The sequence below is a fragment of the Dipodomys merriami genome, unplaced genomic scaffold (assembly GCF_024711535.1).
Source record: "Dipodomys merriami isolate MVZ:Mamm:240054 unplaced genomic scaffold, mDipMer1.0.p SCAF_6, whole genome shotgun sequence".
Classification (NCBI taxonomy): domain Eukaryota; kingdom Metazoa; phylum Chordata; class Mammalia; order Rodentia; family Heteromyidae; genus Dipodomys; species Dipodomys merriami.
In genome coordinates, this window is record NW_027206179.1 from 6,088,085 (window position 1) to 6,104,549 (window position 16,465).

General features: G+C 37.0%; 1 protein-coding gene across 1 annotated transcript; it reads right to left on the reverse strand.

The window, feature by feature from the left end:
- Positions 1–225: 225 nt before the first annotated feature.
- On the reverse strand, positions 226–15,221 carry LOC138813723 (vomeronasal type-2 receptor 116-like). The gene is made up of 8 exons (XM_070002105.1): positions 15,210–15,221; positions 13,602–13,672; positions 13,288–13,434; positions 6,255–6,543; positions 4,345–5,151; positions 3,103–3,330; positions 2,045–2,168; positions 226–1,148 (listed from the first exon to the last, which is right to left on the reverse strand). Exons 1-8 carry the CDS (start codon positions 15,219–15,221, stop codon positions 226–228), a joined length of 2,601 nt encoding a protein of 866 aa, XP_069858206.1.
- Positions 15,222–16,465: the final 1,244 nt, after the last annotated feature.

Consider the following 16,465-nt stretch of genomic DNA (forward strand, 5'->3'; position numbering starts at 1 on the left):
AATAGGGTTAAGTGCAAAACAAATAGGAAGAACCAAATTATATGAGGAAAAAAATCACTTTTAAAAGGTGATCACCACTGCTTCAGACTACCACAACTAGAAAAAGAAACAATTGACCTTTATTCACTGAGGTAAAAACCTCATCATACAAATGAAAATGACAATGAAAATTTGCTAGAGATTTAGATCAGACCTTCTATATACTAATCAAACATGAGTTCAATCTTAAGAAGGCTTACTTCTTCTACTATGTCTTTTATCCCTAAAGTCATGCAGAGAATTTCTATTTGGCATTAACAAGATGTTGTAACACTTTGGGGCAAAAATGCAGCCTAGGAGTCCTGCACCAGAGGCCAAGATGGAGAAGACCTCCACAGCCACCATGACCTTCCCCTTGGCACTGTGGTAGACAGGCAGGAAGGTGAGCCACACACTGCAGAACACCAGCATGCTGAAAGTCAGGAACTTGGCCTCATTGAAGGTGTCAGGCAGGTTCCTAGCCAGAAAAGCCATGGTGAAGCTGGACAGGGCCAGAAAGCCAAGGTATCCTAGGACACAGTAGAAGGCAGTGAGGGAGCCCTTGTTGCACAGGATGATGACATGGCCATGTTCAGAGTGTGCATCGGTGTCCACAAAAGGAGGAGAGGTTCCCAGCCAGAGTCCACAGAGAGTCACCTGGATGAGGGTGCAGATAGGGATGATGAAGTTAGGAGCCCCTGATACCAGCAGCCACCTCATCATTCTCCCTGGGGAAGTGGCCTTGAAAGCCAGAACCACAGTAACTGTTTTGGCCAACACTGTGGAAATAGCCATAGTAAACACAATTCCAAAGGCAATTTGCTGCAGGATGCAGGTGACTGTGTTGGGTCGGCCAAGAAACAGCAAGGAGCAGAGAAAACAGAAGATGAGGGAGATGAGTAGGATGTAGCTGAGAGCCCTGTTATTGGCCTTGACAATGGCAGTGTCATGGTGTTTCAAAAACATCCCAAGAACAACAGCAGTGAGCATAGAGAAGCAAAGAGCCATGAAGGCCAGAGCCATGCCCAAAGGATCTCCAAAAGCCAGGAAACTTGCAGCTCTCAGGAGGCACTGTGTTCTCTGTGTGTTAGCATACTGATGATCTGGACACTTCACACACTGGTCCATATCTGATAAGAAGTGTAAAGTGCCATTAGTTCTTGGTTTGAGCTTCCTTTTTTTCAAAGATATTAGCAAATTGTTTACTTAGATGTAATCCTAACATAATCTACCATAGTTCCAAAACTGACTGTCAAAAAATCAATTTTCTTTCTTTGCTAAACCAACTTCTTCAGTATTCAGACTTTTTTGTTCAGCTATTTTTTCCTCCAAGTATTATCACAAGTATTGTTAATGTGCTATTTGGAATATTCTAATATACTAATAACAATTTTCTACACTTTTGCTCACACTAACAAAATTTTGCAGCTTACTGTAATCTTACTGAAAATTGTACATAATGCAGCTTTCAATTTCCTACACATCTCTGTAAAGATTAATTTTGTTCCTGTGGAAACGTCCTTGAATTCATTTCATTATATTGCTCTATCCAACTCATCTATGAATCTGTAGAAACAGAGAAAACACTCTTGGACACTCTATATTCATGCTTCCTTATTAAATGGAATCCCCCTTTCTGAGCTCTTGCTCTGTCTCTGAGTACAGAGAAATGAATCTATGCATGATCCATGTTTTTTGTGTGTGTAATTTTCAAGATGATCAATGTTCTCAATAAGACTTGTGTTTAATGTCATGTTTACACTTGTCTTAATTATTAGAGATAAGAGGAATTCCTGGAGATAACTTTGCCTGCACTAGACTAGAAAGTATTATTATAGATGTAACTCAAAGCCCTGATCTGCCATACTCCAACTAGCAATACAACTAACTACATCATAAATTTTAATTCTTAACACTGAGAAGAAAACAAGATTGATAGTCCTAAGATGCAACTTTTGCACTGACATGGTTGGATTGACAAAAACAAAGGAGAGATGAACAATTTCTTCATAAGTCATGGACTTACCTGTTCCATTAGCAATCTCATTCTCTGGGCAAAGATTACAATCAAAACAACAAGCAGCCTTTTCCTCTTGACGAGATGTCCTGAATCCAGGACCACAACTCTCACTGCAGGCAGAGTGAGGAGTCTGAGGAAAATCAGTTCTGTGTCAGTAACTAACACTCCAAAAAGTGCATTGTTTTAAAGAATTGTATTAATAAGAATAATGTTTCTAAGCAGGTAAGTGAAGTTGATTAATTAAATTCGGTAATCGAAACCATATATCATGATTACAAAAGGCTTTTGTGCTACAACTTTTATTTCTAACCTGTTGAACTATTTAAAAAAATGGGATCTTTAAAAGGTGGAAACTAATGGTGAGAAAGTCAGACCCAGTATAGATGCCTGTAGAAATTCCTTCAATTCATGTCAGTATATGTTGTCTCCTACTCATCTGTGATGTGGGGAAGAGCAAGGAGGAAACATCTCTTTCAGAGGGTTGTGTGAACCCCAGGGCCATCCTATCTTCCTCTTCATTTTCCAGTGGCCATAAAGACACTATCTTCTCACAGACATATTCAATGATTACTCTCACCAAAGATGCCCAAGTAACAGGTCAACTAACCATTTAATGAAACCTCCATCCACACAAGTGAGCAAAGAAACCTCTCAACCACATAAAGTGATTCTTCTCATAAGTTATCATAATGTTAGGAACCAATAAGAAATGAACAATTTATGTTTTATGATAATATGATAAGTCAATATTTAGAAACACCTGTAATGTGTTGGTGCTGATTGCAGGGTTTGAACCCAAGAACTGGACATTGACCCTCAGTTTTTTGCTCAAGATTAACACTCTACCACTTGATCCATAGCTCCACTTCCAGATTTTTGTAGTTAACTGGAGGTAAGTCCAAACTTTCTTGTTTGGACTGACTTTAAACCATGATATTCACATTTCAGATATCTGAGTTGTTAGCATTATGGGAGAAAGCTGACACTCAACCAGGTATAAATCTCAAGGGTAAATTTTGCTTATATGTATGTCCTTAAAGTCGTTGGGATTAGATCCAACTCACCTCTGTAGTACCTATGGCCCACTCTACCATATTTTCAGATAAAGACAGTTGATTACCATGCAGAGCATATGGAGAAAACTTTCCTACTTTCACTGTAAGTTGAAGACCTTCCGGAAAATTCCATATGTTCAGAATGTCATACTCTGGCTCTAATTTTGTTTTCTCATCCAAAATTATTTCATCTCCAGCAGGATTGTAAAATTGTATGTTCTTTAGGAAAAGGTGCAACTAAAAGAGATGCATCATTATATGGTGAAGAAAACTCCTAGTTGCCTTTAATCTCCAATTCTGAATTCTAGAATAGCATAGACAGCAATGAAGTATTCCATAAGAAAATCTATTGAGGAATAACAATAACCCTCCTGAATCCTTGTCACTCAGAAGAGGAGTAGAAGGCCTTTTTCTGGAGAAATCAAGACCAGACAAATAGCCATGAATAAGACAATTTTTCAGTTACCTACCTCCATATTTTAATGAATTATTTTTTGAGCTTGCTGAACTTTTTATACCAAAATTGAATGAAAAGAGATGACTTATGAAAATATGGATTAAAAAATGCTGTTTGGTAGGTCATCCTCTGCAAGTACTGAAGTAATTCAGGGAAACACGGAATTTACACTTTTGAAAACAGTAGCTATGAGCATGTTAAGGTTATTTGTAACTAGCTGAATTCATAAGCCAGGTGTTTGTGGCTCACAACTGTAATCCTATCTACTCAAGAAGCTAAGATCCGAGGATCGTGATTTGAAAGCAGGCCAGAGAAAAAGTCCATGAGACACTTATCATCAATAAACCACTCAGAATATGACAAAAGTACTACTGTGGCTCAAGTAGTAGAGCATTATCCTTGAGCACAAAAAGACACAGAGACAGCATCCACACCCTAAGCTCAAGCTCCAAGAAAAGCTTAACTGAATTCTAACACTAAACAAGAAAAGCTTAACTGAATTCTAACACTAAACAAGAAATACATGTATGTATGTATGTGTATGTGTTTATAGGTGTATATATATATGTATATATTCAAAAATACTATCCATGGTATATATTTTATCCTTGTTACTGACCTGGCCTATTTTTTCTTAAGAGCAATGAACACATGTATAGAGTTTCTCACCAAAATTTCACCCATACTTTACTGGGTTTTGAAAAACACCTGAAATATTTAATTTTATACAGTAAGAAATCCTCTAGGAAGTGTCTTTGCTCATGGTGTGTGCACTGAAATATAGAAGAAATTACCTGTGCAGGGGAAGGCAGTGTCTCTTTACTACTTCCCATTGTTTGAACTTCTGTTTGATGAAGAAGCATCTCATGGAGAACCTGGGCCACAGTGTAAACAGCATTGTATATATGATAACTGTCTCCAGACATAGTCCTGTCAAAAATATTCCCAGGCAACCAATCCAAAGAGGCATCATGAAGACAATTGTCCCATTTTACACAGTCAGTCTTGGAATCAGAACAATTAAAAGACACAAACCACAGCCTAGCAAGAACAAAGTCTTCTGGATATTTGGAAGGATTAACTGCCTTGATAAAATCTGTGAATCCAGAAACATCTGCATGATGGTGTGAAAAAATGAGAGGTACATGGAATGAGCCTAGCATGAAATAGTTCTTTCTCGTGGTTAAATCCCAATGTGAGTTCATGAGGCAAACTTTTCCTTTTATTAAAATTTGCTCATAACACATCATTAAATCTAGTAGTGACTCATTATCACCATATATCATGAGGACATTTGCTGAAGATTTATTTATCTGATTATATATTTTCATTAAATTGAACATCTGTGAGATGGTTTTACTTGAGATCACTAGCTCATAGGCAATGCAAACTCTGTTCTTGACCATTTCTTCTTTCAATTTAACAAGAACCCACAAACCATTCTCATCCTCTGATGTCAACAGTCCCACCCAGTTCCAGTTGAAGTGAAGCAGTAAGGAGACCATGGCAGTGGCTATTGATGTGTCCTTTGGGGCCATCTGATAGAGAGCAGGAAACTGCTTATGGTCACTCAAGGCATGATCAAAAGGCCCAAAGGTAAACTAAATGGAAACAAAATTGGATACTCCATGAATGAGAAGATTGCCATCCATCACAATTTTAATCTTCAAGTATGTGAAGAACCAGTTGAATTAGGTGAAAGGTACATTTTTGTTTTAGTTTTTGAGAAAAAAATCAATATTTGTACAAAATATCAATTTATTTGTATGTCTCTTGGTCTTTGTCACCATTTCCATTAACTACTCTCATGTCTATCAGCCCAACCAATTCCCTGATTTCCTAATTCTATTTTCACATATGTACATTTAACATTATGTTTTTCTTCATACATTCCCAATTCTTTTGACTTTTTCCTGTTACAACTAACCCCCTCAGAGAAGATATGCTTCAGCTTCCTAGTGTTCATATTTTTATATTCAGTAGATCAGAAATGGTTATTCCATGGAATTCAACCCCCATATATGCCATACTTTACTCCAATTAATCATGTATATATATATATATACATATATATAAATGGCTATACATTATCATATTTATTATATATGACATGTTATTATTTTAGTTCTATCTTTCCCATATGAGAGAACATATCTCCCCTTTATCATTCTGAGCCTGACATGTCATTCAACATAATATCTTGTCCACATGCACCTGTGTGTTTGTGTGTGTGTGTGTGTGTGTGTGTGCACATGCATGCCAGGACAAGGGAATGAACTCAGGCCTCATGCATTCCCGTGGTTTTTGTCCTCAATGTTGGTGTTCTACCACTTGAAACACACTTTTTTTTACTGGTTTTGCTGGTTAATTGGAGATAAAAAATTCCAGAATAGCTGGGATTATAAGTGTGAGTCACCAATACTCTGCTCAGCATATGTCCACACATCAAAGTCATTTTGCACTTTTTGTCTTTTTAAATTATTGATTACACTTGAAATAATAAATAATCCATTTGTTTCTGTGATTTTTCCATCTCATTTTCCAAAAAGTGGGAATATACATATCTTCCTATCTTTGCATACTTACTCTTTGATACCACAAAATCTGATAGGTTCATAACACCAGGCTCTTATCATTCTCTCCTAACATCTGGAATAGCACCAAATGAGACATTTTTATATTCCCCCACTAAGTTCACCTTCACCTGTGGAAATCTGTAGAGTTCCAGCAATGTCCCAATGCGGGCAGATGTTATTCCCAATGGTCCTGTTAGTACTGCTATAGACTTGCTGTCTCTTCTACAGGAGTAGTTTGGAATCTTGTATTTCCCAAAGAGCCAAATGAAGGGATTCTTAAATACTGCCCAAACTTCGAAGTAAACATCATAGATATCAAATCCCAGAGTCAAGTTATGTAAAAGTTCAGGGTTTTTGTTGATCTCCTCAATAGCAAAAGCCAAGGCCAACACAAGCTGATAGTTCTTCAAGATAAACCTGCATAATGAACATAGAAATTTAGAAGGAATATTTCAAAAGTTATGACTTTGATGGCCACACCACCGACATATATATATATATATATACATATATGTGTGTGTGTGTGTGTGTGTGTGTGTGTGTGTGTGTGTGTGTGTACACACAAGAATATAGACCCTGTCCTTGTTAGATCATAACAAAATAAAAGTAGAGCTCAACAGCAGAAACCATCAAAGAAAATACTCAAACTCATGGAAACAGAATAATTTATTGTTGAGAATCAGTAGGTCATCAAGGAGATAAGAGGTGAAGTTTAATGATTTTCAGGATTCAAATAAAATGAAGACACAAAATAACAAATCCTTTGGGAAACAGCAAGATAGTACTCAGAGGAAAATTGATATCCATATGCTTGCACCAACAAATTAGAAAAATCTCAAAGCAATACCCTAATGATGCAACTCGAGCTTTTAGACAAACCAGAGCAAGTAAAACTCAAAACAAGTACACAGAAGAAAATAATTAGAGTATAATTAAATGAATTAGAGACTTAAAATGCAAATAATCTGTAAAAACAAAAGTTGATTATTTGAAAAAATTTACAGCATTGACAGGACTCTACCCAAATTAATTAAATAAAAGAGAAAGACACCCAAATAAATAATATTAGAGATTACAGGGGGGAATCACCACAGATCCAACAAAATTCAGAATATTCTAAGGGAATACTTTATAAGCCTCTTGGCAACAAATATAATAATCAGGAAGAAATGGATATATTCCTATATACCCAAACTGAATCAGGTAGACATAAACTTAATAAACAGACCCAGCAAAAGCAATGAGGTTGAATTGGCAATAACTGACCTTCCAGGAAGAGCCCAAGACCTGATGGCTTCACAACCAAATTCTGTAAGACTTTTGAAGGAGAATTATCACCAATACTCATTCAAACTCTTCATTGAAATAGCATAGGAAGGAACACTGCCAAACTCATTCTATGATGCCATTGTTACACTTATCCCCAAATTAGAAAGGGACTCATGAAGGAAAGAGAATTTTAGACCTATCTCCTTGATGTATATTGTTGTAACACTCCTCCACAAAATTTAGAAAATGATCAAGAAGATCATACATGATGATTGAATGGGATTTATCTCAGGGATGAAAAGCTAGGTTAACAGATATCAGTTAATTACATATTACAACAGATCAACAGAAGTTAGGACAACAGCTACATGATTATCACCTCATTATAATGAAAGCTCTGGAGAAGCTAGGATCCATGGACCATTCCATGTGTGTATGAGAAATATAGAGTCAGTGTTATGATTAATGGTGAAAAACTAAAGGTATTTCCTCTAATATCAGAAATAAGAGAATATATACTCTCTCTATTCTCTTCAACATAGTACTGGAATTCCTAGCAAGCAAAATAGGCAAGAGAAAACCATGCAGGGAATGCAAATATGGAAGAAGTAAAACTATCCCTTTTTAAAGATGGCATGATCCTGTAGTTGAAGGACTCCAAAATTTCCTTTCACAGCTTACAGAGTTGATCCAAAACTTTGTCAAAATAGCCAGGTATAAATCAACCCACAAAAATCAATACCATTTTTATGCCATTATCAAGAAGATCAAGGCTGAAATCAGAAAAGAAACTCCATTTGAAATAGAATTAAAAAATACAAAATACCTAGGAGTTAACCAAAGAGGTGAAGGACCTCTATAGTGAAAAGTTTAAAAAATTCAAAAACAAAATTGAAGAAGTCTTAAGAGGATGGAAAGATAATCTGAGAGCTCCTGGATTGGAAGATTTAACATTGTGAAAATGAAATACTGCCCAAAGCAAATTACAAATTCAATGCAATATCCATTAAAACCCCAACAAATTTGTTTAAAGATATGAAGAGAGCAGCCAAAAAATTCAAATAACAAAAGATCCTGAAAAGCAAGGCAAGTCTTAGCTAGTGGAACATTGTAGATGGAATAACAATACCAAACTTCAAACTCAATTACAGAACCATGGTACTTAAAACAGTTTAGTGGCAGCACAAAATAGGTCAGATGAAAATGGAACAGATTAGAAGACCTGGAATCGAACCCACAGACATATAGCCATTTAATATTTGATAAACTGGCTAAAATAAAGATTGAAAGAAAAATACTCTTTTCAACAAAATGGTGCAGCAACCTAAATAAAACAAAATGTATCAAAATTATTGGTAAAAGTGACTATACAAGTAACCTGAGATTGTTCTAACATTGCAAATGTGCTAGAGAAATCATACATATAATTCTTATGAAGTGGGAAAAATTATTGGTGTATCTAGTATTTACTATAGAACAGTGTAAAATTATTATAAATGATGGGAAGACTACAATGCAGTTGCAATTTTCATTTGTATGTCTTTAATATTTTACTGTAAAGTAGTAAATGAAAAAGTTTTATTAAAAGTTAAATGAAAGATTTCATTAAAACATTACTGTATATCCACTTATGTATTTGATCATCTCCCAATATTTCTTGTATATTGTCTCTTTTTTTTCATCCTCTTCAGCCGGGATAGTTGTCATCATTCTAAAATATCCTGCTGTAATCCTCTTTGAGCTTCCTAAGTAGCACAAAATCTATAACAGACAAACGAAATCTTATAATCCAGAAATCAAAAGTCACTACCAATGAACTCAATAAAGGAGAGAAAGTGTGGAAGAAGCTTCAATAAACCTGAAGAAGTTATATAATGGCAGGAATCAGAAGTGATCTATCAACAATGAATGGGAATGGAAATGCAGAAAATTCCGAGTAATCCCACTTTTGGATATTTATCCAAATGTTTACAAACAAGACCACACTAAAGCTACCAGCACAACTATGTTTATTGCAGCACTATTTACTATAGCTAAGATATGGAACCAACACAGATGCCCCTCAGTAGATGATGGATCAAGAAAATGTGGTATATATATGCAATAGAATTCTAGGCATCCATCAGAAAGAATGACATTGCCCCATTTGTTAGGAAATGGAAAGACTTGGAAAAAATCATATTAAGTGAAATAAGCCAGGCCCAAAGAAACATAGGTCCCATGGTTTCCCTTATTTGCAATATCTAGTATATGTCTGAGTCAAGCAGAAAAGGTCCAATAAGGTGATGTTAGGGAAATGAATCCTAAGATATATATTCAAATGTTTTTTTTTCTTTCATGCAATTGTTTCTAACACATTTATAAGATTAATTCTTTGTTGCTTTGTATGTCCCTCCCCCACAGTATAACCCCTGCTTTCACTGTATTTGATGTCGGTATAATTTGTGGAGGTGAAGGGGAAAAACAAATCGTTTAAATAGGGATACAGGTGGACCCATAGCAACAATGAGATGTACAAGTCGTTATGTTGAAAACAAACTTTACATTATCTTGCCCATGTAATTGTAACCCCTCTGTACAGTATTTTCACAATAAAAAAAGAAAAGGATACAAAATAACTTTAAAAGAAATGCAAATAACACCTAAGACATTTTAATAAAAAATGCTTATGTTTTTCCTGGCCATCCTAAAAAAAAAAGTTAGAAAGGATGAACGAATAAAAACTCAAGGCCAAACTATAGATTAATTCCAAAAAAACTCAATTCATCATCAATAGCCCTGGGTGACTTAAGAAAAGAATGTGAGACAGGCCCAAAGAAATGTAAGTTCCATGGTTTCCCTCATTGTAACACCTAAAATGTGCCTATAAATCTACAAGTAAATAAACTAAGATATGATAAATGATACAGGGCTCTAAGAATTACACACAGTGAGAAATAAAAAGGATAATAATCTTTAAAAGACATTTATTTTGTTACAATTTTAGAACTTTAACATTTATCAGTGATACAATAGGTATGAAACTTGTCTTTTTATTTTATTATCTTTAAGTAGTTGTACATAGAAGTTCCCATTCTACAAAACAATATATGAGTTTTTATACTTTCTTTTCTTTTGTTTTTGGAGTGCTATGGATGGAACCTATGATCTCACAGATAATTAGTCGATTTTTATCCCTAGATCATTTTAACAAATATCTGAATGAACCATCTCTCATCAACATACTGAGTTTTCTCCAGGAGAGATTGTGGGCTAGGACAAAAAAAACTAGCCAGATATTTTTTGGTTGGATATGGGGCTTTAATTCAGGAACTGGGCGCTGTCCCTCAGCTCTGCAGCTCAAGGGAAGTGCTCTACCTCTTGAGCCACAGCACCACTTCCAGTTTTCTGAGTGGTTTACTGGAGGTAAGGGTCTCATGGACTTTCCTTCCCAGACTGGCTTTGAATCAAGATCCTCAGATCTCAGCCTCCTGAGTAGGTAGGATTACAGGTGTGAGCCACCGGCATCCAGCTCACCACATTTCTGTGTGCTTTAAATCACATGAGCAAGATAATGAGTACATTGCCTATCAAGCATTGTGACATCCTCCTGTGTTTTTTCCTACCATCACTTACCTCCCAACTCCACAACTACTCCCAACACCCTGCCAAAGTTGTAAAGTTCGTTTTTAAGGTAGTGTGTTGTACATCCTATTGTTACAATGGGTCAACCTGTATCCCTATTTAAGCATTTTGTTTTTTCCCTTCCCCTCCCCAAATTAGAGAAGTGTATGTACAACATGGAGGGCACTGAAATCAAATACAGTGAAATCAGGGGTTATAGTGTGGAGAAGGATCATAAAAAGAAACAAAAAAATTCACATGGTACATTATATATACATTAGAAACAATAGCAAGAAAAAAACCACTTGGGTCCTAATCTTGGGCCTAATTTTATTTAACATCAACTTATCTTGTCATATGTACAGAGTTTTTACCTTTTCTGCTTGTCCTAGACATATACTAGTTAATGCAATAAGGGAAACCATTGGACCAATGTTTCTTTGGGCCTGGCTTACTTCAATTAATGTAATTTTTCCAAGTCTTTCCATTTCCTGCCAAAGGGGGCAATGTCATTCTTTCTGATGAAGGCATGGGATTCCATTATGTGTGTGTGTGTGTGTGTGTGTGTGTGTGTGTGTGTGTGTGTGTGTGTGTGTGTGTGTGTGTGTGTGTGTGTGTGTGCATATATACATATATATATATATATATATATATAAAACTTTCTTGATCCATTCATCTACTGAGGGGCATCTGGGTTGGTTCTGTATCTTAGCTATGGTAAATAATACTGCGATAAACATAGTTGTACTGGTAGCTTTGTTATGATCTTGTTTGTGATCCTTTGGGTAAATGCTCAAAAGTGGGATGGAAAAAAAACCAATCAAGGAACAAACACAAGAGTAGACACTTTAAAAATTAAAATGTACAAATGGAAAATCAATACAAAAAAAGTCCCAACATTTGAGTAATGAGGGCAATACAAATCAAAACAACATAATATAACTATCAACCCAGGCAAAAATTGCAGTTTTGGTGATGGCATCTAAAAATTAAAGATTGGATATTCTTCAAGGAATTGAAACTACCTGTGCTGGTGGCTCATACCTGTAATGCTAGCTGAACAGGAGGCTGACACCCAAGGATCCTAAGTCAAGGCTACAGCATCAGAAAACTCAATGATAGTCTTTCTCTCCATTTAACCAACAAAAAGCTAGAAATGGAGGCATAGCTCCATGAAGTGGTAGAACATCAGCCTTGACATAAAAAAACAATCAAAAGTGCAAAACAAGCCAATCATCAGTGGTCCATGCATAAAATTATACTAACTGCCCCCCCAAATTTACTAACCCAGCCCAGACTTCACTTTGTATCTGTGCCTAGGCAGACAAACCCATGAGACTCTGCTTGCCTATTAACTACCAGAACGTTGGAAACAGAGTTGTGGCTCAAGTTGTAGAGTGCTAGCTTTGAGTAAAAAAGCTAAGGGACAATGTTCAAGCCCTGAGTTCAAACCCAGGTACTGGCAAAAATAGTAAATAAATACACTCAGAGGAAAAAAAGAATACAGGCAATGTACAGGACACTATACTGAAAATGAATTTTATAACTTCACCAGGGAGGAGGTGGTATGAAGTTAGGGAGATAGACAGGGAAGGTATTTCAGGGGAAAAACAAAGGAGAAGGTAACAATACTAAATAGGCAATGTACTAATTGGAAATCAAAGTCTCACAGATTTTCCAGCCTTGGCTGGCTTCAAACCTCCACCTCAGATCTGTAGGTAGTTAAGAGCACAGGCATGAGCCACCAGATACAATAAGAATGTTTATCAATGTCCTCAAAAGGGATCTATCAATATAGAAATTGCTCATACTACTGGCCTCAGGGGCAAGGAAATGTGGCTGCAGCCTTTTGTACAGAACAGGTGGCAGTATTTCAGGTTGTTTGTAAGGACATGATTTCATCTTCTGCAGTGATCGTTGGCATGGAGGAGATACAAGGATGCTACAGTAAAGTTAAGAATTTACCAGCCTGGAAAGGTGAAACTACATAGAAGGAAATAGAGTATTTTCTTTTTTTTATTGTGAAAATACCTTACAGTAGGGTTACAATTACATGAGCACGGTAATGAGTACATGTCTTATCAAGCATTGTTGCCTCCTCCTGTTTCTTACTAGCAGGCAGGAAAACACTCAACAATAGATGCAAGACAAAATAAAGAAACAGCTATTCCTGCTGCAATAGAGATGGAAGGTCAGTGTAGCAAAGACAGAGACCATTGATTGTATGCTCAACCATTGCCCATTCTCAGAACATAACAGTAGACGGAAATAAAATGATGAGTTACTTACGGCATGTTCTCTTCTTGCCTAGAAGCTTCACTGTTGCTAAGATCAATTCCCAAAGTGTAGAGAGGGAAAAACCCAGCAATCATCACATCTCCATCCATGTGTGCTCCATGCTTCATTGCAGAAAAGCAGCTAGTGCCAGCCAATGATCTGACAAAAAGGGGAAGCTGGAGAAGAAGGAGTGTGAAAGTCATAAGGTACATCCCTGAATCCTCTGCCCAGCAGAAATTCTGGCTGGAAGTGAGACCCACAGTGTCAGATACCTTTATTCACACATATGTGTACATATGTATCTTTTTATTGCCAGAGACCTATACTGTAGCTGATCTTCCATCAAAGCCTCTTGTGAGTCCCCAGAAACCATATCCTGGGGCTCTACATCTGTGGCCTTCATCCAGGAGAAAAACATGAGTTAGAAAGCATGTTTGTGGATTTGCCTTCTTTTGGCCAAGGTGCTATGATTCCATCTAAGACCACAGAGAGTGAGTCCCCAGAGATGAAGTTATCTTGGATAGTTTTTGTCCAACATCTGTGTCAGGAAACTATTTTCATGAAAGCCATTTGTGATGATGCAACTGGATTGCCTAAGAGGATGCCATATGCTGTGCATGGTGAAATGTTCTGAAGAGTCTGTGTCTGTGAGATGTTAACCAAAGTTATGAGAGCATCACATCCAGAGATTCTATTAACACACACCATGTCACAACAGCCACCGAACATTGGTGGTTGATCCAGCCAGGTTTCAATGGGAATTCCATGTGCAGAACCCTACAGAAATGCACCCATTTTCTACTGCCTGAGGAAGCAAAGATGCTGCTGAAACCAGCAATTACATGTCAGTAACTCAAAGTCAATGCTGAAATTGAGTCCCATTTTTGCATACTGAACTGTCACTCTCAAACAAGTACTTATTACTAAACATGCTAACGTAGGTATTTTCATGTTGCAGCCTTCTGAGGACATATAATAGAGGAAGTTATTCTCAATGACAAACTAAAAATCAATATCAAAACCAACTATATGATTTTTATTTGTCAACATATGTTAAACCCAAATTCCATACAGAGACTTCAGTGGCCCTTTAGATCTGAGATGGCTCAGGGCAGTGAACACACCCTATGCAAAAATGTAGTGCTGGATGTAAGTTATGGTACACTTATGCAAATTCACGCTCTGAGTATCAGAAAATATTCATCAGATCTGTACTTTAAAATGCAGGAGGAGCCGGGCGCTGGTGGCTCACGCCTGTAATCCTAGCTACTCAGGAGTCTGAGATCTGAGGATCGCGGTTCAAAGCCAGCCCCGGCAGGAAAGACCGCGAGACTCCTATCTCCAATAAACCACCATAAAACCGGAAGTGGCGCTGTAGCTCAAGGGGTAGAGCGCTCGCCTTGAGCTGAAGAGCTGAGGGACAGGGCCCAGGCCCAGAGTTCAAGCCCCACGACCGACAAAAAAAAAAATAAAAAAATAAAATAAAATGCAGGAGGAAACGTAACACCCTTTCTCATGAGATTGCCACTGCTTTTTTACACTTTTTTGTGAAAATACCATATAGATGGATTACAATTAAATGGGCAAGATAATGAGTACATTTCTTATCAAGCATTGTTGCCTCCTCCTCCTCCTTTGTTTCCCCTTCCCATCCCTTCCCATCTCCCCCCCAATCTCCACCCCCCCCACACCCCGCCCAGGCCAAAGTTTTAAAGTTCGACAACTTGTACATCTCATTGTGGCAATGGGTCCACCTGTATCCCTACTTAAACGATTTGTTTTTTTTCCCTTCCCCTCCACAAATTATACCAACATCAAATACAGTGAGAGCAGCGGTTATACCATGGGGGAGGGACATACACAGCAACAAAAAAATCATCTTATAAATATGTTAGAAACATTCAAATGAAAGAAAAAAACATTTGAATACTTACCTTGGGGTTCATTTCATCCAACAAAAATTTATCTGACCTTTTTTACACTTTTGTATATATTACATTACATATGATTTTTATCATTTATTTTTTAAGTTCTTAGTACCATATATTAGTTGGACCTAGGATTTATTTACATATGTATATGTCTGCATGCAATGGGCTTCAGTCTCACAAGATGGTGGCACTGGTCCATGCCATAAATCTATAAGTTCTGGAAGAACCTACATACTGATTTCCTTAATGTGTACCTGAAATTACATCCTCATGATTAGTGTTTAAGTGTCTCCTTTCCTACATCCTTTTAGTTGTGTGAAAATACCATACAGAGGGGTTACAATTAAATGAACAAGGTGATGAGTACCTTTCTTATCAAGCATTGTTACCTCCTCCTTTGTTTCCCTTTACTATCCCTTCCCATTCCCCACCCTCACACTCCCCCACCCCCACCAAAGTTGTAAAGTTCATTTTTCAACATAAAAGTCTTGTACATCTCATTGTTGCAATGGGTTCAATTAGGGATACAGGTGGATCCTACATTCTTATGACCATTTGTTATTTGTATTCTCTATGACAGACATTGTCACAAGAGTGAAATAAAATTATCTTTCCATTTCCTTGATGCCAAGAATGTTGAGCATTTCTCTATTTTATTAGCCTTTTATACTTCTTGTTTTGAGAAGTTTCTTTTAGTTTAATTACTAGATTGTTGATTGGATTGTGGATCCTTTAGGAGTGTAGTGTTTTGAGCTTCCTGTATATTCTGGCTGTTAATCACTTGCCACAGGTTTAGGTGGCAAATTGTATAAGCCACTTATTCAGGCTAGTGACTCTTTAGTTTGTTGTGCCAAATGCGTTTAGCTTGATATAATCCCATTTCAGGGTTCTTGCTCTTAGGTTCTGAGTGACTTGAAATTTTTACCAGAAAGTTACTGGCTATACAGGATGTTCTGATATTTTTCCTATCTGCACTATATTGTTTTATCTTAAGTTTTAGCTCTTGATTTTCTGGAGTCTAGAAAAACAAGGATCATTCATAACTTAGAGCACCCTTGGATATCTGGCCACAGTGCCAAAGAGAAGATATGTGTAAGTTTAGTCACAGAGGGGGTAGCTCTGTGAATGTAAGTATTTAATCAGCACATGTAGTGCCCTTATGTGAACAAGCATGCAGCCTTTGCATTCTGCCTGGCTCATAGATTAGAAGTCTCCCTGACACCAGCAGTTCTTTCTGGGATTCTGAGATAGGAAGCTCT

Bases quoted from the DNA above. Each gene is read 5' to 3' on its own strand.
- LOC138813723 (XM_070002105.1), bottom strand. The intron at 3,331-4,344 runs GTAATTTCTTCT...CATCTCTTTTAG, and splicing joins CACTGCCTTCCCCTGCACAG to TTGCACCTTTTCCTAAAGAA. The intron at 1,149-2,044 runs GTAAGTCCATGA...ACTTCTTATCAG, and splicing joins TGAGATTGCTAATGGAACAG to ATATGGACCAGTGTGTGAAG.